This window comes from Amblyomma maculatum, chromosome 9 (genome assembly GCF_055883805.1).
Source record: "Amblyomma maculatum isolate TAMU_Amacu chromosome 9, ASM5588380v1, whole genome shotgun sequence".
NCBI classification, from domain to species: domain Eukaryota; kingdom Metazoa; phylum Arthropoda; class Arachnida; order Ixodida; family Ixodidae; genus Amblyomma; species Amblyomma maculatum.
In genome coordinates this window covers 35,179,791-35,204,362 of record NC_139352.1, presented here as the reverse complement: position 1 = coordinate 35,204,362, position 24,572 = coordinate 35,179,791, and the positions used below count along the sequence as shown (strand labels likewise).

General features: G+C 45.1%; 1 protein-coding gene across 8 annotated transcripts in view; it reads right to left on the bottom strand.

Annotated features, from left to right (window-relative positions):
• LOC146178826 (uncharacterized) overlaps positions 1-24,572 on the bottom strand; it is a 76,274-nt gene that overhangs the window by 32,671 nt on the left and 19,031 nt on the right. For 3 of the 8 annotated variants that reach the window (XM_084578574.1, XM_084578575.1, XM_084578576.1), the window contains 6 exons: positions 23,118-23,221; positions 21,801-22,029; positions 16,921-17,234; positions 12,892-12,939; positions 8,667-8,877; positions 5,129-5,338 (listed from right to left, as the gene is read on the bottom strand). The exons of the other annotated variants lie outside the window; for them this stretch is intronic. In XM_084578574.1, the coding sequence (XP_084434700.1) occupies positions 5,229-5,338; positions 8,667-8,877; positions 12,892-12,939; positions 16,921-17,234; positions 21,801-22,029; positions 23,118-23,221 (1,016 nt within the window). In that variant the 3' untranslated portion in view covers positions 5,129-5,228. Of the gene's footprint in view, positions 1-5,128; positions 5,339-8,666; positions 8,878-12,891; positions 12,940-16,920; positions 17,235-21,800; positions 22,030-23,117; positions 23,222-24,572 lie in introns of those variants that run through there. 8 annotated transcript variants of the gene reach the window in all.

Here is a 24,572-nt window from a genome sequence, read left to right as displayed (position 1 = left end):
GCTCGAAGTCACAGGAGACGATTCCACCTAGCTCTGCAGCATCAACAAACCCCTGGCTGCTTTGCTCTTTGAGATCCCCCCCCTCTCTCTCTCTGCCTCCGCGCTCTCCTGTCTGCCGAAAACCTGCACGCTGAGAGCGTCTTTCTGTCACATCGAACACAGCCCGCGCTAGACGCTTTTACAATACGAAGATAGTATTTGAGTGCGGAAAACGCGGTACATTCCCTCATACTGCGTGAACATGATATACTGCAATCACTGTCACTACTTTCTGCCCCGAGGCCAAAAAAGGGGGGGAGCTTTCGCTTTCTACCTGCGTTGGCGTGGCCATTTCGTATGGTGCGCTTTCGCGTCTTCTGCTACACTGCCGTCCAATTTGTTTCTCGCCCGCTCCCGCATGAAGGCGCCACATCCTCCCGCAAAAGGCGGATTTGGAGCATATCTTCATCGTTCTCGACAGTGTGCACAAAGTAAACCACTTTAAGAATGCAGGAAAAACCGCTGTTCTGACTTTGGTTTCATCTCAAACGCAGGCAAACATCTTAAAAGTGTTCGTTAGAGAATACTAACGGGATGCAAATGGTTTGTGGCAGTTTTTCAGGCCAATTCAATTAACCAAATTTTCGATTAATTTGAACCTCTTTTCTGGTCCTTTGAAGGCTGAATTCGACAGTCGACTGTACCTACATTCGATATGTGTTATAGGAAGATGATGCAAATACTTTAAAAATAAAACTTTTTTTCCAATACCCAACAAAATCACATTTTTCCCACAGTCCCAAAAGACGGGTCTTATTTTTCTTTCTAAAAGCAGTCCCACCAGTCAGCATTATCCTTGCTTACATTAGCATTGCTCCTCCATGCAGGCTGGCAAAACTTCACTATCATTTTATTGCTTGTGCAATGCGGCCACCCTCTCAAAAGGCTCCTCCAGTTTTGCGTTTTCAAGTTACTTATTTCAACATGGAGGGGGGGCAGTGCAATTTTATAGCTAGACCTGTGGTTATTTCACGACCTTTTCAACCCTCCTCAAGTCCTAGCCAATTAGGTGCCAATGCCCATCATGCATTTCGTTGGCACATGCATCAATACATGACTTATACTTTTGAAATAATTTTGTATTGTCACATTACAGGTTGCATAACTACCATAACATTCCGAGCAAGCAACCCCTCCACACGGCTGATCAGGCTTACAGGCGTGCGCTGAGAGATGCCGCACCGCCACCGAGTGTTGCACTAGGCCACTGTCACCAACGCAAACTGATCGATGCGTTGCCGCCATTTTCTTTTGGCACGCAGTTTGAATATGTTAGTGGTTGACTTGTTACAATTTGGCGACAGCTCCCGCCTAGACAGCGGCCATCTGCTCTCTGGCGAGCATGCATCGATGGCTCGTTCATGATGGTCAAACAACACCCTCCTTCAGCCTTTGGGTGTGTGCATATCTGGGCGATTTGGCACTGAAAAGGTGCCCTCTTTGTCTGTGATATTTCTGAGAGTTCGTGCACAGTGTAAGCATAAGAAATAACCCCATGCCATTGCCAGTCAAAACTAGCACGACGCACACCTTCAATCACTTTTAGCCCGATCATGCCTCTAAGAGCAACAAAATAAGGTTAGATTGAATTGGATTCTTAGAGATTTTGGCACGACTCTGGCTAATAATTGAGTGACAATGCCAGGAGAAATTGCTTTTTGAAATTCTAAAAACTGACATGGTCACTGATAGCGGCCACATACAAGTCCCTTACTGCCACCAGGCACCTAACTATGATCATTTCACAAGATATTTCCAGCACTAAGGCAGAGGCACCCCGGTCCAATTTTGAGCTGGAGTTTTGAGTAGGGTGGCGCCGCCCCATGGCGGCCAAGAAAAGCCTGACTGGGTAGTACAACGGCGGCTCTGCCTATGCTGCAGCCAATATCTCGCAGGCTTTCTATGTCGATTCGTGCTTCTTTTTGCCCCTTCGTGAGCGTGAAAAGAGTCATCATGTATCATGGACATCATTGTGAACCAGCAGTAGCCTAAAATTAAAAAAAAAAAAGAAAAAAAAAATGCTGCGGCTGCCTTTTGGCGAAATGTTCAAAGCATGTGGCTTTGATTTTGCCGTGTACCATCCGTGCCGAAACATTGTCACCGTTGCTATTTTCGCTTGCGTCGGTGCCACGAAAAAGTTAACAATTTCAACAAAACCGTTCGTTCTAAGTTGGTCTCTCCACCGACTCAAAGCTGAAATATATAGAGTACAGCTATATAGCGTGTTTATTTGTGATCGAGAGCGAGACCGTCTGTTATGCTGCTGTTTTCGGCAGCTGTGTAAGTAAGAACTGCACGTGCACACGCCAAGCAACGAAAGGTGAGGACGATAAACTAGAGTTTATTTAAAACGTTTGCTATCTCCATGAAAGCAACCATTCACTTTCAAGGGAAAATAGTAATAGACGTCATTTGTGGCATATATATATTTACTAAGCAGCCGACAACAGCATTTCGGTCATGCACCGTGCGTTCTTGATCTGATAGAGCGCTTAATTCTAATATGCAAAGTTCCCACTGCTCCCAACAGGCAAAAGCTCTGGCTCTAGAGCTGCAAACACATAAATCAAAGGCCATTAGCAGTTTAGCAGTGAAACGAGGTCAGCGTGCCTTCTCATATCTGCACCTAACGACGTCAGCTAAACGGCGCGTAAAAAGCAAAAACTAGCTTAGGATCAATTTACAAGCTCACATGCATGCATTGAATGCAAACTCCAACGGCCCATGCACGGCCGGCTCAAGGTGCCCATCGGAAGGACTGTTTGTGCCTCGGAGGGGGCTGTTTATGCTACCTATCCGTGTTGCGGTTTCGTGTATTCACTTGCTTCAGCCTAGCTGCGTGTAGGTAGAGCTCCATGAATTCACGCGACACTCGTCTGGTTATATTCACTGGCAGCGTGCCGAGACTTCGCCTCCGATTGCTGCATGTCGTATAATGCCTGACGTTGGATTATTTATTGCCTGTTTTTATGTCGTGACAGCCCTAAAAGAATTTTCAACGCCTTAAATTGGTTGTAATTCATGCATAATAGAAATTAAAGCGATGGATTCATACCGACTCCTTGCATTCGAATGCAAACGCCGGGGATTTGTACTACCCAGCAGACGCCTAGGGGGCGCTTTTTAGCACCGTTTTCACGGTGCCCCCAGGGCAGCGCAAGGCTCCATTAGGCAATTGTGCTCCAACGTGCCCCTCGCCCCCCCGATTTGGCGGGGGTGACTGTAGGAGCATATTATAGTGCGCAGGGGCGAGAGGCACTTAGGAGCACGATTGCAACGGCTCCTCTGCCTTTCACAGTGCTGCAAATATCTTGCGAGACGAATCCTCTGCCTTTCGCAGTGCTGCAAATATCTTGCGAGACGAAGTATAGTATCAAATTAGCTAACTTGCGTTATATTAATCATCAATCAACCACCTTTTTTTTTGATGTCCAACAACACTGGTATTATAATGATGCATATGTCATATTGTACCACAAAAAGCCTATTATTAAATATAAGTGACCCAATTCCCTGGCACTCCGGATATATATAGATATATACATGCAAGGACATCTGCCTACCCGTTTCTTTCTTAATTTTTTTTCATACTTAGTATATACCTGATATTTGAATGAATTTCTTCTCCATATTTTTTATTCAAATTTGCAAATTTCACCGTCTGTACAACCCTAGTGCTCAAATAAAGCTCCGTATTATTGAGCATTTTCACCAATAATATGGTGCATAAAATTGGTGGGATTTTAAAACTTCAAAATAAAAAACTTCGAGATAGGCAACAGAATCATCGAGAATAGACTTTAAAAACTGCTTACAAATGATGCAAAGGATTGTCAAGTGCTCATGGATGCGAGTGCAACAAATAGTGTGGCCAGCCTTGAAAGATGTCAGCAACATCCATACGGCAGAAGTGACAATTTTAAAGGTAGAGATTGCATTTCAGTGCAGTGTACAATTATGGCGACAACCAGTTTCATGAGGGATGCAGGTCCACAGCCATGTGCAATGCAATCTGCCAAGGCATCGTCAACAGGTTCTCGACAACCACACCCTTCACGCGAGACATACAGCAAGAATGAGCCCCTTACAACTCAAATTTGCATAATAATAATAATTGGTTAACAGGAAAGAAAAGGCGTAGCATCTGTCACACTTGTTCTGTGGACACCCGACCTTCGCCTTTTGCAAACATTGCTTCCCATAGAAGCGTACTTGCATCAAAAGGCAGGCAACCTGTCATATGTGCACACAATATACACTCCGTTCTTTCACATCTTGCAAATCTTGAATGAACCTGCCTCACCCAACTATGAAAACTATCAGTGATGGTGACTGGTTTGACTTGGTTTGACTGGTTTGAGGTGGAGGGCTCATGATAATGTCGACCATCTAGAGTTCTTTACTGTGTACTGACAACATACGGTACACGGCCACCTAGTGTTTTGCCTCCACCAAAATGTGCCCACCATGGCCAGTGTTTATCCAGGTCCCGAAGAGCCCTAACCGGTGACCCATTCCAGCAGGGTATCACTGATCGTGAAGTGATAAAAAGCACAAAAAAATAAAGGTAACAAACATTTCTAAACATAAACATAAACAAACAGAGGACATAATGAAAATGATGGCATCTCACGTCGAACAAGTGCTATTTATTACTGTCACTGGCTGCGAGTGAAAGCGGGCAAGTGGCTGAAATGTCCTTTACTGGAAGTTTTGAAACTGAGCAGCCAAGCTAGGTAGCAGTTTGTTCCTTCATGCGAGTGAAGGCTTGCACGAACGTGAATACGCACACTGATCAATGTTTTACGCTCCATCAAAACAAACACACACATAGAAAGAGACGCAGAGTGCGGCAGATGGCCTCGAGAGCTTGCCAATAGGTAGCCCAACCGCTGGTATGAAGCATGGTGTGTACAGGTGTTTATAAGACATGAAGCTAATATGCACAGGTCCTCGCGATATAGAGCATACTGGATGCAAAACTTGTGCCTGCCTCATTTCAACTCACACAAGACAGGCACGTGCAAATCCGCTATGCAGTTTTGTCAGCTACATACACAACTACGTGATTTTAAACAGTACACACGTATTCCAGCGAAAGCACATCTGCTTTTTATTCATGTACATGTGCAGCACAACGAGCTGCTGCGACCTCCTTTGAAGTCAAAAACAAATGGTGTGTGCTCACGTCACTTCTTGATATCATTGAGCAGTTCTGAAATATAATAGTTCATTTTTTTCAATCGCTCCGCTGATGGCACGCGACTTGGTGTCTTCTCTACAAACACCTTGAATGCATCTGAAAAAAAAAAAAAAAAAAAGAATGATTCATGGCTTGTAGTAGTTGAGATTTTGCAATGACGAGCTTCAAAGAAAAAAATGGAAAACTTTCAAACAAATACAATGACCAGTTACGGGTACTACAGTCTTACAATTCAGAGTACTACAGTCGAACCCGGATATATTGAATTCGGATAATTCGAAATTTGGTTATATCGAACTCACGAAATATCCCCTTGAAAATCATGTAAAAGTATAGGAAAGCTGCGTCGTATATCGAACTGCAATTTCAGTGGTCGTCTGATATATCCAACTCTGCACCACGCACTGGAATGTATGCCTTCCTAAAAGACGATCGCATCACCCTCGGCCTTTTGCCGCCTGAAGTTTTCAAGCCACACACGGAATGAGAGAGAACCGTTCGGCGACGGCTAGTCCAGAGCAGCCCTTTCTCCAAAGGCGCGCCCATCCGCGGTGATCGTTTGCCATGCCAGCATGTGACTTTCGCGAGCCATGAGCGTGAAGCAACAAGAAGGAACCGGTTCGGCAACAACCGGTACAAAGCAGACGCAGCCAATGCAACCGTGGCGTTCGGGAGAGGGAAAACAATGCGATAGAGCGAAGGGCAAGAATGTGCACATTCTTCTGCAGTTTGTCTCTCTGCCCTTCCTCTCTTTCCCGGTCTTCGTTCACAGCAGCACGCACTATTCATGCGCAGACAAGCCAGCTCAGCCCGTGGCAGACAGAACGTCGGACGCTTTCTCCAGTGTGTGTTGTAAACCCTGTGTGCAGCAGGTGATGTGCGATGCACGCCTTGTGCCGTGCTGAACGTGTGGCACAGCTTAAGCTACGGTGTCTGCGGATGTTAAGAAGCGGTAGAATTCTTTTTTCTTTTGAGAGAGTCGATCATCCTTGTCACACTGGACGTGCAGCATAACGTAAGCTATGGCGGCTGCAGACATTAAGAAGTGTCTTTTTTGTTTTTGCGAGAGTCGGCCATTCTTTAACCTATGAATCAACGAAAGCACGCGGTCAGCTGCGGTCATGACACCGGCTTTTAGCATTGTTCGCTTTAAACGGCATTTGCAGCTATCATGCTTTCCTATGATTTTGTGGCAGTGCACTCTGCCCGTCCCAAGTGCGGCGTGATAAATCGAACTAGGCTTGTGCAAACAAGCCATTATGGGCAGTCTGGCAAGTTCACTTCACGCCACCGCAGGAGCTAATATAAAAAGTACAGTAAAAAAATAAACACGCCGTGATGGTATCGTCGCGCAGCATCTTGGCGTGCTGCCAATAAATGAGCTTGGGATGCGAGGGCCGAAGCGGAGGGACGCACCACTGACTAACGCTTTTTTTTTTTTTTTTTCAAATTCTTGGGGGCAAAAGCGGAGGGTGGATTCATAAGAGACAAATACAGTATCATTTTTCATGATCGCAAGCGGCGTTTCAAGCCAATTTCTGTACATCGAATTATCGATATATATCTATTTCACTATGCCCTTTGAGTTCGATATATCCAGGTTCGACTGTACAGCCATGCTTTGCATGAATGCAGATTGAGGAAGGCGGACACTCAAGCTCTGCTTCAAGGGTATGATGCAACAGTATTAAAGCCCTTTGTGCATGGCTCCCCTACTGGTTCCTTGATCGCATACATTCCCCTTCCCTCATTAAATCACCAATCCCACAATTGGTGCCTCTAGTATCTACAAACAACTCTTTATTACACAGTCGTAAGCTACCATAATATGCAACAAAGACAGACCCCGTGACATAAATACCATGTCACGTGGCGCCATGTCAGCTCCCAGCTATCACCTGCCAGTGCCATGCCCGTGAATTATCGCTCACAGCGCCAACAACACCCAAGTCGGATTTCCCAGAGAAACAGGCTTTTGATGCCATCGCATTAACAGCTTCCGGATGTACACTACTTTAAATCGCTGAATTAGAAAATTTAAGCTCAGCTCCATTTCAGCCAAATTAATCTTACAGGACATAAGAAAAGCAGAAGCGAGATTTCTTAAAAGAAAGAACAGAAGTCTCTTACTCGTACAAATAGAGCTGGATGCCTGTAAATATATATTGATGCAATAAGATAAAACCACACTGCAAGAAAAAACTGCTACAACCTGAAGCTAGCTACACCGCCACCAAAAATGGGCTAGTCAGGAGAAGGGCTACAGGTAGCATGGGCAAATTAGGAAAAGAAGCGGGCTGGCTACCATTAGTTGAGACTAGTCAGACAAGGAGTTCAGGTACATAGCAACCTGCCGTCTGCTCGCTTCTTGCATGATGGCAGAGCATGGCAACCCAAGAGAGAGAGAGAGAGAGAGAGAGGAAGGCAACAGAAAGGAATGGTAAGGAGGTTAACCGAGCAACGACCTATTCGCTACCCAACCTGTAGGAAAGACGTTACAAGGGAGCAAGACGCAAGAGGAAAGAAGATCATTTGTATGCGCCACAACCTAGTTTTTTTAATTTTCACAGCCTTGACATGTGCTCCCGCAGAATTTGAGAGCACATAAAAGTAGAGGCATGCCAATATCGAAATTATCAAACATAAATATGGCAAAAAAAAAAAAACAAAGGCCTTGGACCATCAAATATCTGATCAGAAAAAAAAATATATATATAGAAAATTAAAAATAGCAAACACTGTTTGTCTTGTTTATTTTAGAATTCACAGGGTATTTGTAAATAAATATAAACTAAATTGCACAAAAGTGTATGCCCAAATGAAAAATCTAGTTTATTTTATACAGGATTTCATATTGAAAAGGAAGGGCTAACATGAAACTGGGTAGAGCTGCCATATCGCTGCTGTATACAGCAAACTTCAAACTTTGCAATTCGGTGAACCCAGCCAATTTGGCCTTAAGAGATTGGAAAAAAATGTTCTAATTATAACTGAAAGCTGCCTGGGCCTGCAACACCTGCCGAAAACTGTTTGCGTCACAGTAATTTTATATGATGAACATGTGTACAAGGAATGCCTGCAGTTGAGATGAAACCAAAGTGAGAACGTTTCTGTCAAATCCTGAATACTATATCAGTTTTTCAAATACAAATCAAATAACCAATGCATTTGACTTGTGTTGGAAATTTCGAATATTTTTACACCCTTAGTTTCATTCCATTTTATGCTCTCTCCAGTGCACCTTTAAAAACAAAGCAAAACATTGCCAATGATGTGCTTTTCGCACTGTCACTAGATAGGCTACAGCATTCTGAATTTCTCGGTTTAAGCTGTAACCAGCGGCAACTACAGCTTTCACTTATGAGGTGTGCTACATTCGCTTGGTGGAACAGGCTCTAAAACTACAGTTGACGATTGCACTTACTTCCCACAGCTTTCAGCTTCACAGGAGTGAGGGCCCTTTTTCCTTCTCCTCCGAAGCGCCGACAAGGTTGCCCCGTGACACTGCGATCTTTCAGCTCTGACGTACTCCAGAGGAGCCTCACCGCGCCCTTGCAAAAGAGGGAGTCTCTCGACGCTGCTAACAGCTGATTCCATTTCCTGCGCGAGATGCACACTCCTCCGCCCATATCAACCTGCACACACAATGAGAAAGAAAGCCAGCTCTGAGGGCAAGTGTGCAATATGAAGAAAACTGCAAGAGGAACCAAGACAAGCTACTTTGGGCACTGAAATTTCACCACAGTTAAAGCCCACTGTTAAATACTAAAACAAAACAAAACAAAAACGCAAAAATTTCCTGACCTTGCCAAGCTTACTCTGTATAATTTTTGTAAGCAGCGCAGAAAGTTGGGCAAGTCTGTGTATGTTCACAATGAAAACGATAGCGCGAAAGAAACGAGGACGGAAAGACAATGCAGACAGCGCGTGTTTGCGTTCTCTTTCCATCCTTGTGTTTCTTTCACGCTATTGTTTTCATCATAATTAGTGCACCTGCTATATTTCTTACAAATGTTGCTGGCTAGCTAGATGATAGCATTCTTCTAAGCTACTATGTAGGCATCGAAGCCTTAAGCCAACACGCAAGTTCTGAGAGTGCCGATAGGGCAATGCAGGCACGTCTTTAAGCCCCCATGATCCAGCTCCTCCACGCACTCTAAAGGCTTTGTTATACAGTTAAACCTCAATATAACGAAGTTGTAAAAATCGGCAGTTTACTTCGTTTTAATGAAATTTCGTTGTATCGAAATTCCGTGCCTAGCACGCGGAAACATTACCTAAGCACTTGCCAGTTGTAAGGACTTCGTTTTTATTTCCTCTGAAAGTAATTCGTGACCTTCTTTTGCATCTGCTCAGCTATCAGAGATGACCTCACGCTGTGTTCATAATCCCACAGAGATTGCATCGCTTCTTGCTGTCCTGTTAAACTTACGTAGCGCCGCAGCACGTTTATTGTGTCAAGCACTTCACGGTTACTTGGGGCTTCAGCGTCAGTGTCACTGCCTGCGTCCTCCTGTGAAGGACCCAGGCAGAGACGCTGACCCAGGCAGTGACAAAGTGAAGGAGAGTCGTAGAGGAGAATCGACGAATAGAGCAGAAAGCAGCGCACAAACAGCTGCTGCGGCAATGCACACAGGAAACCAAAGCTACCAAAGCGAAGGAGAGTCGGAATAGGCAAACCGATCGAGCGGCAAGCAGCGCACAAACGAAGCGGTGGCCAGCGCGAGAAAGGGATAACAGACAGGCGTGCACGCTGACGCATAAGCCACGGGGAAGAGTTTCTTTGGGTCCTAGCAAAGGGGTGAGCAGAGCAGAAATTGAGGGGAGGGGGGGGGGGGGGGGGGGACGGTATGGAGCCGCCGCTCTTCTCCATTTGAGACGAAGCAAAAAGACAGAGGGATAGATTTGAATAGTTAATCAAATACGAAGTAGGTGCATAGTACCGCTTATCAACGTTATACCTTTCATGCATTATCACACACATCTTCGATTTACACTCTCTCCAATATCTTCCCTAAGCTCACGCAAGAGGTGGCCAGCAGTCACAAAGACAAACAGCGCCGACGGTTGCGCTTCCAAAACAAACAACTCACAAGCCTAAGGCCCAAACATTCCGATCACTGCCCTTGGTCGGTTGCGCAAGGGCGGCGGTTTCAAAGGGCGTCCATGCATCTTCCCGAGAAGACACCGACAGCAGCTCCCTCGGCCGTGCATTCTCCCCAGCCAGTGTTTAGCCACAATTTATGGCTTCCGCACCCTTTCCCCTCAAACCGTGAGACAGTAGTTAGTGCTGAACCCACAACCACTGCGCTTACGCTGTGCTTTTTAACTGCTCTGGCTTGCCTCCTTCACGGCATGGTCGAAGCGAGACTTTTCCGAGAATCGGAACGGATCGAACCGCTGGCGTCGCCCATTTCCATGTGTTCCTACATCACTTCTGAAGTGCGACCACCCGCGCGAAAGTCATAAATAAACTTGGCCGCCCCTTCGGAATCCCCCCCGCGACAGTGAGCCCACGGCTTCGGACAGACACCGGTGAAACCAGTGATTGCGGCTAGTAGTACTACGCACTAAAAGCGGGAGGCGGGGGAGCGGCTTATCGCTTATCACTTGCTTGTAGGGAGCGAATGCCGCGCTCCCCAGGAGGCCCATCTGCGTGAGTTACACAAGTATCGCGCGCTTTTCCCTTTGGCCGTCGTCTCCTCTGCGAAAGTTTTGTCCTTCTGGGTAAAATTTGTCGTAAAATTTGTCAGCAGATTTCGTTGTAATGAAATTATAGAAACATTTACTTCGTTATATTGAGGTAAAATACACATGGTTTCCAATGGGCATTGTGTGATGTACAGTCGATGACCGATTTTTCGGACTCTCAATGGACCACGAAAATGTCCAAAAAATCGGGCAGTCCGAAAAAAACAAATGTGCACCAAAAAAGCTCAATTTATTGCCTATTATTTACTTTGAGGCCGGAAAAAGTCAAGAATGTTTTTCTGCACCGCACTCCGCTGCCGTGCTAACAGGTCCTGAATTTCGCTTGCATCAGCTCAGCTTGCGTCGGCTGCGCTGCTGCAGGTGAGTCATTGTCGACGTCGCTCTCAGACTCCACAAGTACTTGGCGAATAATTTCTAATTTTAATAATTTCGCACAGTTCCAACTCGTGGTATGTCTGTGAACTCTGAAAACGAGACAGCCGATGGAATTTCGACACCAGCAGTGCGAAGGTCGTGAATAAGCTGCTCACTGCCTGACAGCTGCTCGACGACGCTCTCCTCGTCCAAGGCAGCCGACTCGTCATTCAGCACAAATCCCACGTTGCGGAAGCAATTGCGCAGCGTTGTGGGTGCTACAGACTTGCACATATCGGCGAGCGTACTAACTGCTTCAAGCAAATCGACAAAGTAGGTTTTCCCCCTGTCGAGGCACACCACAACCACCAACCACTGGATCACAATACCGACACCGTTGAATGACAGCTTCTTGAAGAACTGAAGCCGATTCGATTGAATGCGAGCCACAGTTGCGACAGAACGCAGTTCTCGCTTCAGCGTGACCACGGCTAGGCCTACTGGGTACGCTCGGCAACGTACGTGAAAAGCATAGCAAACACAGAGGAACAGGCAGTCGAAGCGATCACGCTAAAAAGAAGAAGAAAAAAAAAAGGCCGGCACCGGTTTCGAGGCTATCAAAGAAAAAAGTAAACAAAAAGATGGCGGCGACACCACTCATAATGTGGGGCAGTTGGCCCGGCTGACGCTTGGAATGTCCGAAAAATCAAATAACCGTTCTTAAAGTGTCTGAAATTTCGAGCAGCGTAATACATTGACTTTTATAAGGTATGTCCTGGGGTCGGGAAAAGGTCCGAATAATCAAGCATGTCCGAAAATTTGGGTGTTCGAAAAATGGGTCGTCAATCGTATTCCTTGTAACTTCGTTAATCGAGGATTTCGTTATACTGAAGTTCGTTATACCGAGGTTTAACTATACTCCGACATTCTCACAGCACGGGTGGCGGCATTGGTCGGACACGACAGGTTGGCTACGCCACTCCTGCCGAGAACATGACCCCCCACAATTCAGCCGCGCGGACATAGACGAGCGTTGTGTCGCTGTCGGTGCGCATGCGCAGAATGTCTGGCATGATGCCCGACTTGAAATTAGTGGTCCCAACGGTCACGCCTGTCCTAACGGTCACACCTGTCCACAGCGGTTGGAGCCCTCAAAAGCCATCCAAACTGTTGGTGGCCAAGCGCAGCCGAGGTGTAGAGGGTATCGCTTTGGATAATGTGGCATCGCCGTGCATAAGTCGGAGTATAAATGCGTCCTAAAAGCACCACTTGCCCACACCATCAATACCTACCACATTACATCATCACTTTTCAAGTGTCACTCCTGCCCACGCCACAGCTCAGAAAGTAAGCACACATTTCCACACAAGTTCCACGTAGCGCAAAAAGAGTAGAAACAAAATTCTATGCTCTCAATTGTGATTGGCCCAGGCCGGCCCCACCTTCCATGCTGCAACATAAAGAGCTCGTGAAACGGAGCATGCTCTCAGTGCCACTTTGGGCATTTCCAAAATCACCATTTTTACAGGACGACATGCAAGTGTCAAGGTACAGAAAAGCGAACAATGCAAACACGTGCTTACCTCATCTTCATCCTTTAGATCAGCAAGTGTTGCACTCTCAATTGGCTCCTAAAATGACAAATAATTCAAACATCAGACGCCTCACCTCATCGGACTGATTTTTACATAAGGTATCGGCGGCCCTAGCTCTAGCTCTGGGAGGCCTACTTTGTTTTGGGACATATTTTCAAGAAACCTTCATCCTCTGTGCATATTTATGTGCTGACTCAAAAACTGTAAATGTTTTTCTTCAAAAAAAGACAGCTAGTTATACCAACAAAAGCATGTCTTTTGTTTAGAGAAAGCGTGGCTATTAAACACTAGAACTTGTGTAGAAGATTTCTATACAGTCAAACCCGGATATGTCGAACCCGGATAATTCAAATTTTGGTTATATCGAACTCACGGAATATCCCCTTGAAAATCCCATGTAAAGGTATAGGAAAGCTGCGTTGAAAAGCGAAATCAATTTCACTGGTTGCTCAATAAATCGAACTCTGCACCACGCACTGGAAGGTGAGTCATCCCCAAGGATGATAACACCACCCTTGGCCGTCTGCCATATGACATTTTCAAGCCACACGCGGAAAGAATGAGAGGGAACAGTTCGGCAACGGCTGGTCTAAGCCAGTGCCGCACCCCTTCCCCAAAGGAATGAGCATCTGCGGTGATAGTTTGTCGCAAGTCAGCATGTGATGTTTGCAAGCCATATGGTGAAGGAACGAGAGGGAACAGGTTTGGTACGGAGCAGATGCAGCCAGTGCAGCCGTGGAGTTCGAGAGAGGGAAAAAAATGCGATAGAGCGAAGCGAAAGGATATGCCCGTTCTTCTGCCGAGCTTTCTCTCTTTTTCCCGGTTTTCGTTCGCAGCAGCATGCAATACGCATGCTCGGCCCGTGGCAGACACACAGAACAACCTGCGCGCGGCGGCTGACGTGCGATGCGCATACTGTGTCGTGCTGAAAGTATGTAAGCCATGGCGACTGTGAACGTTAAGAAGCAGCAGATGTTTTTTTTTGCGAGAGCCGTCCTTCCTTGTCGTACTGAACATGCGGCGTAGCGTAGCTAAGGTGGCTGCGCACGTTAAAAAACGGCATTTTTTTTTCTTTTTGCGACAGTCGAAAACTTGTGGTCAGCTGCGATCATGACACCGCCTTTTAGCATTGTTCGCTTCAAACAGCATTTGCAGCTATCACGCTTTCCAATGATTCTGTGCCAGCGGACTATGCCCGCCCCAAAGCGCGGTATGATAAATCGAACCAGGCTTGTGCATCAAGCCATTACTGGCACTCTGCCAAGTTCACTCCTCATCACCGCAGGAGCTATCAAAGATAAACACGCCGTAATGTTATCGCTGCACAGCATCTTAAAATGCTGCCACTAAATAAGCTATGGGTGCGGCAGCCGAAACGGAGGGACGCACCACCAACTGGCTGTTTCACGTGCAAGCGGAAACGCTTGCGATTTTTGCCGCAGAGACGCAAAAACCTATTTTGAGATATCGCAGCTGCTAGAGCGACGCAGTTCCAACAATTTAGAAATTTTTCGCTCTATCGCTGCCGTTTGTCGCCGAGTTTGTTCAATCACTTGCATGTGAACCTGCCTTAAAGTTCTTTTGTTTTTTTTTTTCAAATTCTCGGGGGAAAAAGTGGAGGGTGGGTTCATTATGCGAGTGAGTTGATTACGCGACAAATATGGTATCGTTTTTCACGATCGCACACGGCGTCTCAAGTCGATTTTTGTATATCGAATTATCAATATATCAAACTATTTCGCGATCCCCTTCGAGTTCGATATATCCGGGTCCGACTGCACATATATAAACAATCCCCCATAACCAAGAAGTGCAAACATAGATAAATAAACATTAAAGGACAATCGAATGAAAGCTACAGCTTTTCAAGGATGGAACTCAAAGAGGGAATTTAGTTGACTTCAAAAAACTATTCATTTCAAAATTTTTTAAATAGAGCAGCACCTTGTAAAAGTAAAAGCAAGAAAAAAATACAACAATAGCTGATGTAGAGCAAGAAATATCACTCTTCTAAAATACCGAATGCACCAAAAATGAGGTTTTCAGAAACAGGGCAAAAATGTTTCTAGCACATTACTGAAACATCAAGGGTAACTACAACCCACTAAGTGAGTTTTGGCTGATTTCTTATGTGGATCCATCATTTCCCATTGATATACTATCACCCTTGAAGCACATAAATTGCTGGTGAATGGACTAGATGGTCTGGAGGGTACTTGAGAAGACCACATTCCCATTCTGAGCTCCCTGAAGTTGGCGCTGAAGTTGCGACAAATGAAGTGTGACACCAGTCTCACGAGTCGCAGCCATGCCTTAATTGTTACCGGCCCTTAGCTATTACCAGGCGTCTTTTTGTCGTCTCGCACTAAGAGGTCTACAAGCAAATTCATTTCATCCAGGCCCGCGACTAACATAGAAAGCATAACTAGAAAGGAAAAATAAATTTGGGTTATGAGTTATACTTTTGTATGCATAAGTCCTTAATCATTACTACTGTGTCATAAAAATAAGTCTAAGGGGAAAATGTTATGAGGAAAGACGAGCGAGGTGCGACCAGGGTCACTTTCTTCCTGCATCCCTTCTGTAGGTGAGACGCGGTTGGCCTATAAATTTTGTATCAACTGTAAGACCACCTTCTGTCAACCTTCTCATGCTGACCCTTTCTACTCTGTAATCTTGCATAAACGCTAGAAAAACGCTTATATGTGTCTAATTCCTGTCAACATGCAGAAATATTCCACATCCTTTTTGTTTGGGGGTCAATTCAAAATTAATTTTCTAGCGCCTCAGATAATTGGAAGAATTCTAAACCATGAAGTGTGCTGTCAGGACGAACCACAACTACAGTGCAGTTGAACACATGCTGCCTGCCAGTCGCATTGCACCCAATTTTGACGTTATGGCTGTTGTGGCCATTCACTGACAGCAGCCGAAGCCACTGCCTGGTGTGGTTAGGTCGGCGGGCACACCATTTTGTTGCACTAAGCGTGTTTGCATGCACCTTTGGCTTCTTTGTTTTTGATATTAGTGTCCTAGAGAGAAAACTCACTTTCCATGGAGAACTTTTAAGCCCACAGTTAAAAGCAAAGCTCACACCTTGCTCGCCTATGGCATAACCCTAAAACCCTGCGTGCAATAATGTGCAAGACTGCTGCAATAGTGATACTTGCCACTGCTTATATACTGTAAAGTAGGAATCAAGAAGAAGAAATGGGCATGGGCAGGGCATGTAGTACGAAGTGAGGATAACCGATGGTCGCTTAGGGTAACAAACTGGATTCCAAGGGAAGGACAGCGTAGCAGGGGGCAGCAGAAAGTTAGGTGGGCGGATGAGGTGAAGAAGTTCGCAAGGGTCAAATGAATGCAGCTAGCACAGGCCCAGGTTAATTAGAGCAATATGGGAGAGGCCTTCGCCCTGCAGTGGGTATAGTCAGGCTGATGATGATGAAGAAGAAGAAGTAAGGTCATACTTTGCCTTAAGTGGGGATATGGCTCTTTCGCAATTGCAATAGTTTTCCATGCTGCAAAAAGTTAAAAGCTTGCAGCGTTGCACAGCCGTGAGTAGTAGTCGGTGAAGCATGCGGCAGGTGCGCGTGCTTCACCGACTACTAGTCACACTGTACACATCGCGAGCAGTCTGCGGCACGGCGCAGACTGAATGTCGCCATCTCCGGTCATGCTGTACAGGCTGCGAGAAGTCCGCAGAGGCACGCGGCCTGCACGTCTTTGGCATCGCGATCGCCCGTCAAGCTGTGTGCGCCGAGAGCCGCGAGCTGTGACCGCGCCACTGTAATAAACCTCGGATGTAAACAGGTCTGTGCGACTACCTTTAGCATGCTTCTGCACACTTACTTTATTTCGTTTTGATGATACGAATGTTCGGATGATACGAATTTTTTTTGTGACCCTGTGATTCGTATACCTCCCTAAACTTTAGGAGATGCAGATGATGCTGCAAAACGAGCTGCTTTGGAAAAGGGCACTTAAATTTAAAAGGAGAAGGTTAGTGATAATTACCACATTGCTGGTGGCTGTGTCGTCGCTTGGCGATATGATCCTATAGTGAGTGCTCTGAGTTGCTGACGCTGGTGAACTCGCACCATTCCCTTGAGAGCGTTCACTTGTTTGAGGCCTCGGTACGACCCCATGGTGAGAGCTCTGATCCGCTGGTGGCGGTGAACTGGTGCCATTCACTTCGGTGCTTGCATTTGTTCGAGGCCTTGATATGTCCCGATGATGAGCACTGTGAGCTGCTGGAGCTGGCGAATTTGTGCCATTCACTTGAGGGCCCGATCTACGGCCCTGCCGCGATGGCGTGCTGAACCGAGGTGCTGGCAAACAAAAAATAGAGACGGACAACATCAGAATGCAGTGCCCACCACAATACTGCCTCACAAAGTTGGCTGCACTGGCCCTGGATTTATTTACTTTAATCAATTTTATTTATCACATGGTGCAGACCAGACAAGGTGCAATCCAGAGTTAAAAGTTACACTACAAAAAAAAAAAAAAAAAAAACAGAAAAGAAGAATGAGGACAGCAAAGAAGCAAATACACTAAACTTATGTGAAACAACCTTTATAAAACATGCATAACCAGCAATTCCTGTCAACGCCAGCATAGAGGACCTCTTCTGCATCATTATAGTAACCAACAAAATACAGTAAAACCATATTATCTGGGAAATTCCATGATCCATGATCCATGAACAAGTTTTGAAAAATTGAAATGTAGACTGAGGTATGAAGTCATTCCAGTTGACATTATTCACTGCATAGTGTTGGTTAGCATTTCTTGGCATCAAGTATGAACAGCTCCTTTCTGGTTCTCGAAAAAGTCAATCCGTATTTGCTTTATCCTAAGCGCGGAAAAGAGTTAACAAATCCAGTTCATAGGTGGCAATGAGGAGCTGGAGTCATTTCCTTGGTTGCTTCCAGATGGTTCTCCTCGAATAGCAGTTATGCTTAAAGAATGTTCAACCGCCTTGAACGTGAGCGCATGATCGGTTGATTACCAAGCGTATGATATGACTAATTTTGTCACAATTTTGAAGATAGCAACTGGAAAATAGGGAACATAGTAACCAGAAGGGAAACAGTGAAATTCTATAGTACGTTTTCATACGCGCGATTTTGAGCATATGAAATAGGAAAATCGTACGAATGGGAACGTATCAGTGAGGATCTACTGTACTTCAACGCCTAATTCTGGACATGCTTGGTTATCTGACTTATTTGCAGCAGTATGAAATGTCTCACAGAGCTTGTGCAAGATTAGATAGCCTGATATTTCGGGTGCATTGAACTGATTGCTAAATTTTCAATCCATGTTCACAATTGTCCCAGCACAGCTGCCAAGCCATCATTTGATATGTACTTTAGTGGAACCTCATTCATGCTGACTTTAAGTGAAATATAGCATAATTAATTAAATCAAGTGGAATTCAAGCTAAAAAGGAGCCTCTTAAGTGGAAGGCCATGGATTTGCAAGCTTGAACAGCAGTGAGAGTTGTCAGAACCCATCTCTGGCAAGTCCTTTCTTTTGGAATAAACGAACATGAGCTAGTGAACCATATGGGAGGAATATGGCAAATGGAAGAAAGTTGTGGTGCTTTTAAGGCAAGCAGCTCGGGCTATAAAAGAAAATTTTGTACCGCAGCCCCAGCCATGCTATCACAACAGCAACAAAACTAGTATTTTGATGACAGGCAAAAACGCCCCGTGCTACTACAGTTGAACCCGGTTATATCGAACCCGGATATATCGAATTTTGGTTATATCGAACTCACGAAATATCCCCTTGAAAATCCCATGTAAAAGTATAGGAAAGCCGCGTCATATATCGAACTCAATTTCACCGGTCGTTCGATATATCGAACTTCGCACCACACACTGGAAAGTGTGCCTTCCCCAAAGACGATCGCATCACCCTTGGCCGTTTGCCGCGTGACGTTTTCAAGTCACGCGCGGAAGGAATGAGAGGGGACAGTTCGGCGACGGCTGGTCTGGGCAGCGCCGCGCCCATTCCCCAAAGGCGCGCGCATCTGCAGTTGTCGTTTCAAGCGCGCCAACACATGACGTTTGCAAGCCATGTGCGTGGGTGTGCCCATTCTTCTGCCGAGGTATCTCTCTCCTTCAACACGCGCAACACATGCGCCAAGCCAGCTCTGCCCGTTTTCAGACAGACGTCGGACGCTTTCTCCAGCATGTGTTGCGAACCCTCTGCATGCGGCGACGCAGCGGCGGACGTGGCTATAGCACCTGCAGATGTTAAGAAGCAACAGCTCTGTCTGTTTTTTTTTGTTTTTTGTTTTGCGAGTCATTTTTTTTCTTATTGTTGTGCTGTATGCGCGGCGTAGCGTAAGATATGGCGGCTGCGGACATTAAGAAGCGGCAGGCTTTTTTTTTTTTTTTGCAGGGATGTTTATTTCATTTATTTATTTTTTATTGTTTATCCTTGCATGTATGAATCAGCGAAAGCACGCGGTCAGCTGCTGCGATCATAACGCCCGCTCCAAGCGCGACGTGATAAATCGAACCAGGCTTGTGCAATCAAGCCATCACGGGCACTCTGCCAAGTTCGCTCCCCGCCACCGCAGGAGCTATCAAAAGATAAACGCACCCTGACGTTATCGCTGCGCAGCATCTTGGCATGGCAGATGAGACAACCGACCAAAACGGACTGACGCGCGCCATCGACATGCAAGCGAAAATGCTTGCGATTTCTGCCGCCGCGGTGACACAGAAACCTTTTTCGAGCTGCCGCAGTGGCTCGAGCGGCGAGAAGGACCAGTTCCAACAAGTTTGAAAATTTTTGCTCTGTCGCTGCTGCTCGTTGCTGAGATCACTGAGATCGCCCAGTCGCTTGCATGTGAGTGAGCTGGCCTTAAAGCATTTTTTTTTCCCAATTCTCGGGTGCGAAATTGGAGGGTGGGTTCATTATGAGAGTGGGTTGATTACGCGACAAACACGGTATCATTGTTTCGCATCGTAAGTGCCGTCACAAGCCGATTTCTGTATATCGAATTATCGATATATCGAACTATTTCGCGATCCCCTTCGAGTTCGATATATCCGGGTTCGACTGTATATGCAAATTCCTCGCTACAAAGTACCCTTTGTCAACTTTTCTGAAAAAGCACATGCAAACTGCACCTCTCAAACTGAACGTAGTTTGCCCTAAAACAGATACATCAAACTACTCAGAACCCAATGTGCCCGTGAAATAGGCAGCAGGCTTCTCCACACTGCGCAACAAGTGACTGGTGGTGGTGGTGAGGCAAATATTCATGGCACGGCTCATGCTTTCATTTCAACCGTACTGTTCTCACACTCGTTGACATCGCTTCGGAAGCAGTGGCTTGGACCATCCCATACACAGGCTGGGTGTCCCCGAGGTGGTGAAAACGGTAAAAGCTTTCGCTCCAGTAAAGCCATCAAATGCTGAGGTCATAAACGTCGTCACTGCTAGTTATCTGCCTATACAACGCAGTACAAGACAGAGTCACACAAGACATAAGTGAGAGCTGGCCACTTCCCCATCCATACGGCCAAAAAAGTTTGGTTAAAGCAATCCTACCGGTGACGTTCAAACTTTCGCATTTTGCAAATTGACATTTTCGTGGTTCCCGGTGAGCCCCTCAAAAATCAGTTGGCCGCTAACTTGCACAAAGGAGCATACACACAGACAAAAAAAATGCCCTCTAATGCCCTCTGCAAAGGTCATGACAGAATGTGAAATAAATTATGGTGATGCTAAGGTAAGTAGTCTTAACAGTGCAATGTAGTAGCATTAGAAGCTAGAATTTCCTTCCCTGCAGCCCACGTTCGTTGTTGCTTCTTACTGTCCTTTGTTCATTTGTAGGGGTGAGCGAATATTCAAAATTTATAATATGAATCGAAACTGCTCGTTATTCAATTTGTATTCATATTAAAAAAAAAACTGATATTTGGACTTTTCGAGCATTTCGACTACCCCGAAAGTTTTCGAGTTCACCGTATTTTCATCACACTCTGCACTTAATCGCAATGCTCGACCGCGTGGACTATGCAGTGAAGCATCCTCAAAACGTGATGGGGCTGTTTTGTGAAGAGGGTCGTCCTGATAGTATGCGCAAAGCAAAGCTCTTGACGACACAGTGATAAAACATTGTTCTCGCTTGGATTTCATCTTAAACATACCAAATCATCGTGCAGGTGTTCCATCAGATAAAATTATTTCAACTGAAATGGCTTTTGGAAGTTTTTGCAGGCCCATTCGACGATTTGACCTTTCGGTCAATTTGGACATTATTTCTCATCCTTTGAAGGCCCAGTTGGTGAGAGTTTACTGTATTCAACATCAATATGACAGCTCCAGTTGATTTCATGTAGGCCCATCCCATGAAAAACTAATATGCGGAATCCTGTATATAATGTATACTGGATATATGTAGGGTGTATGCGTCTGTGCAATTCTGGTTTAATTTTATTTGCAAACACCACATGAATTTTGAAATAAACAAGACAAACAATGTCTGCTACATTTATTTTCCATTCACTGATCAGATATTCGATATCCGAAGAGATTTTTTTTCCCATATTCGTACTTGTTTCATATTTAAAAATTTCAATATTTGCACACCGCTATTCATTTCTTTAGCCCTCGCAGGAGGTCATAAAAAAATAGATCTTACTGCTACTACTCTTGGCCCTGCCACATTCCCAACTAATCTCCCAACTACCAGCACACCAGCAAACAGGGCTATGTCACATGGTCTCATGACATCACGTGTCTAGGCAACCAATCACCATGCTCGGCCATGACATCTTCCCCCTGCCAAATGCCAGAATGACAGATTGAGGTTATTTTCTCTCGCAAAGATGGTTCTAAAGCCACACACGTGAATAAAAACTCACCAAGCCTGTCCACCAGAAGGTCTTCGAGGCGGTCGTTTCTCCTCTCCATTGCATCCAGCCTAGCTTCGAGGCACCTGATCCTCTTTCGCAGTCCCCTGATGGTTTCACGTTCCTGGGACCTTGAATCCCCACTGCGGTACAATTCATCGGAGCTTGACTCTTCTCCGTTCAGAAAGTCACGAAGCCTCTTCCTCCTTGATGCGGTCTGCCCTTCTCTCCTGGACCGATTCTGGAAGAATACAGTTGCTTAGCCGCTTGCTGAAAGCAAGTTCTTCTAGAGCAATCAACTCAGCCACATCTCAAAGAGGCATTCGAGCCTGACACCAACGAAGGCAGACGCCAAATCATCAGTTACATTTGCTAGCACATTATTTTGCAACTGCTGTCATGATATGTAACAATGAGATGCCAAAGAGCAATTGCATTTTCCACAACACTCATGATTGCTTGACACTCTTAAAATGGTCCAGTAGAGTTGGATCCAACTGGCAGCAAGAGATTGCATTTTTTTTTGTTCTCACTTTCTAACTGATTGATTACCAGAAAAAAAGCATCCTGTATGCTTTCCTTGGCGTAAGTGGCTTTTCAGTCCCTTTGTACCCAACCCTAGCAAGTGCGTCAAGACTGACAGTTTGAATGGCTTTCAATAAAGCTTATTTGAGCTCATATTGACTCAAGGGCGACATTCTGGAAAGAAGCCTCCCTTTGTGGACATGGTATCTCCTCAGTGCAAACCAGGCTCATCAGCCTATGCGGATGTACAAGACTGAAACTTTATTTATAATACCCGATGCGAGACCACAATGAGAGAGGAACTTGTAGAACTGTAAGTTGACGTTAAGAACCGTACACACTCACGTAAAGACATGGGTGGGGTCTTAAACATGCAGTTACATGAGCCTCTATGCATCTGGCAGAGGAAATTGCAAATGCATTTCTAGGCACAAATTTGGGAATTCAGTTCTGCCATTTTTCTGCACCATGCCCCTCTGCCACATTAGTGTGCACCTGGTCTCAACTGCACAAACAATGAAAAGTGGCAAAACCACTCTCTCAATCATAAGAAAGCATCCTTGAGCTACTTCATTCAAATACTTTCAGTCACTTATTTCGCTGAAAGCTTCTATCCTATCCGAAAATGGAGTAACACTGGTTTCACATGTCCCAATATCCCATCAAGAGAGAGAGGAACCAGCAGAATGCACACAGGTCTCTTATCATCCGACAAAGTACTTCTAAGTAAAATTTACTAGCGCAATTCACAACAGTCCTGGAATAATAATACACACAATATTAATGCAAAAAGCCTATAATCACCTCCACATCTGGTCGCTCACTGTCGAACTCAGCTTCGAAGAATATATCATCTCGAAATGACACGTGCTGCTCTGCCATTCTAGAGACTGGTTCAAGTTGGGTGGCTGAAAAGAAATGAAGGTATATAACTACAGAAAACAATTTGGCACCACAGCGCTCTAAAACACCAGATACATTAAATTCTTCCTAGTGTGTTACTGCTTTGGAATAATGTGCGTCACACAAGCAAACTTGGGTCGCTATGTGCTATTCTGCAGCACTTAATAAATAATTTGCATCTGAAGTTTCCTGCAGTTTTAGTTTCAGGTTGCTGAACAACTTCTGCAATGCGGCAAGTCAGTAAACGAACACACGAGGCATACAAGGGCTGGAATATAATTGCTGCTTTGATGTTTTAACTGACACCAACTCTTAACAATGCATGAATACCAAATTTCGGTTGCACATTTTCTCCTGGTTAACGATGTGTATGACATTACTGTATGGTTGTATATTTTGGGGGATGCCCCAACGTGGAGTAGATTTGTAATAAAGGAGTAATTACTCATTGACATCCAGCCAAGCGCAGTCATACATCTACAAAGGAAAGCTATACAGCTTTTCAGAAACTTCGTAGTTAAAAAAAAATTCGTCAAGATCCAGGGATTGATCGGGACCATTGCCTTTCCGGGGCAGTCGCTCTACCAACTGAGCTAACCAGGACGGCCAGCAGAACAGATGGTAGAGAGAGAGCGAATTGATATCAATAACTCGAAGTGACCAACATCATTCCCATTTCGAATTATTAATTCGATTTCGCCCTACCATCAGTTCTGCTGACCGTCCTGGTTAGCTCAGTTGGTAGAGCGACTGCCCCAAAAAGGCGGTGGTTCCGGGTTCGATCTCTGGATCAGGACGAATTTTTAACTACAAAGTTCCGGAGAAAGCTATACAGCTTTCCTTTGTAGCCGTATGGCTGAACTTGGGTTGATGACAATGAGCAAATACTGCCTTACTACATTACTGTAGATGGATCATCACTTAATATTCGTCTATGAGAACTAAACGTTCCTAATCAAACATAGTTCATCAATTGTGTCGGTTTCAACAACCGAGCAATGGCTATATGATTTCAAAGTCCAGACTAGATCATGTGAAAGATATAAAAAATAGCGATATAATTTATGCTTTGTTGTTTTCAATGGCTACAATGTTAAACTTAGCCTGCCTCAAAAGCAAGAATAAGGAGTGAAGAAGCAGTGATTATGTCAGATTTTTTATCCCCCGTATGATCTATGCGGAACTTTGATGCCACAACCATCGTTTGGCTGTTGAAACTGGAAAAGAAAAAAAAATTCAATTAAAATTTAGCAGTCACAACAGAATACCATGTGGTGATACCAGTGCCCATGTAATGCACCAAGTGAGGTAAGGAAAAGTGAACTGCTGTCCAATGCTTTCCTACGCAGCTCAGTG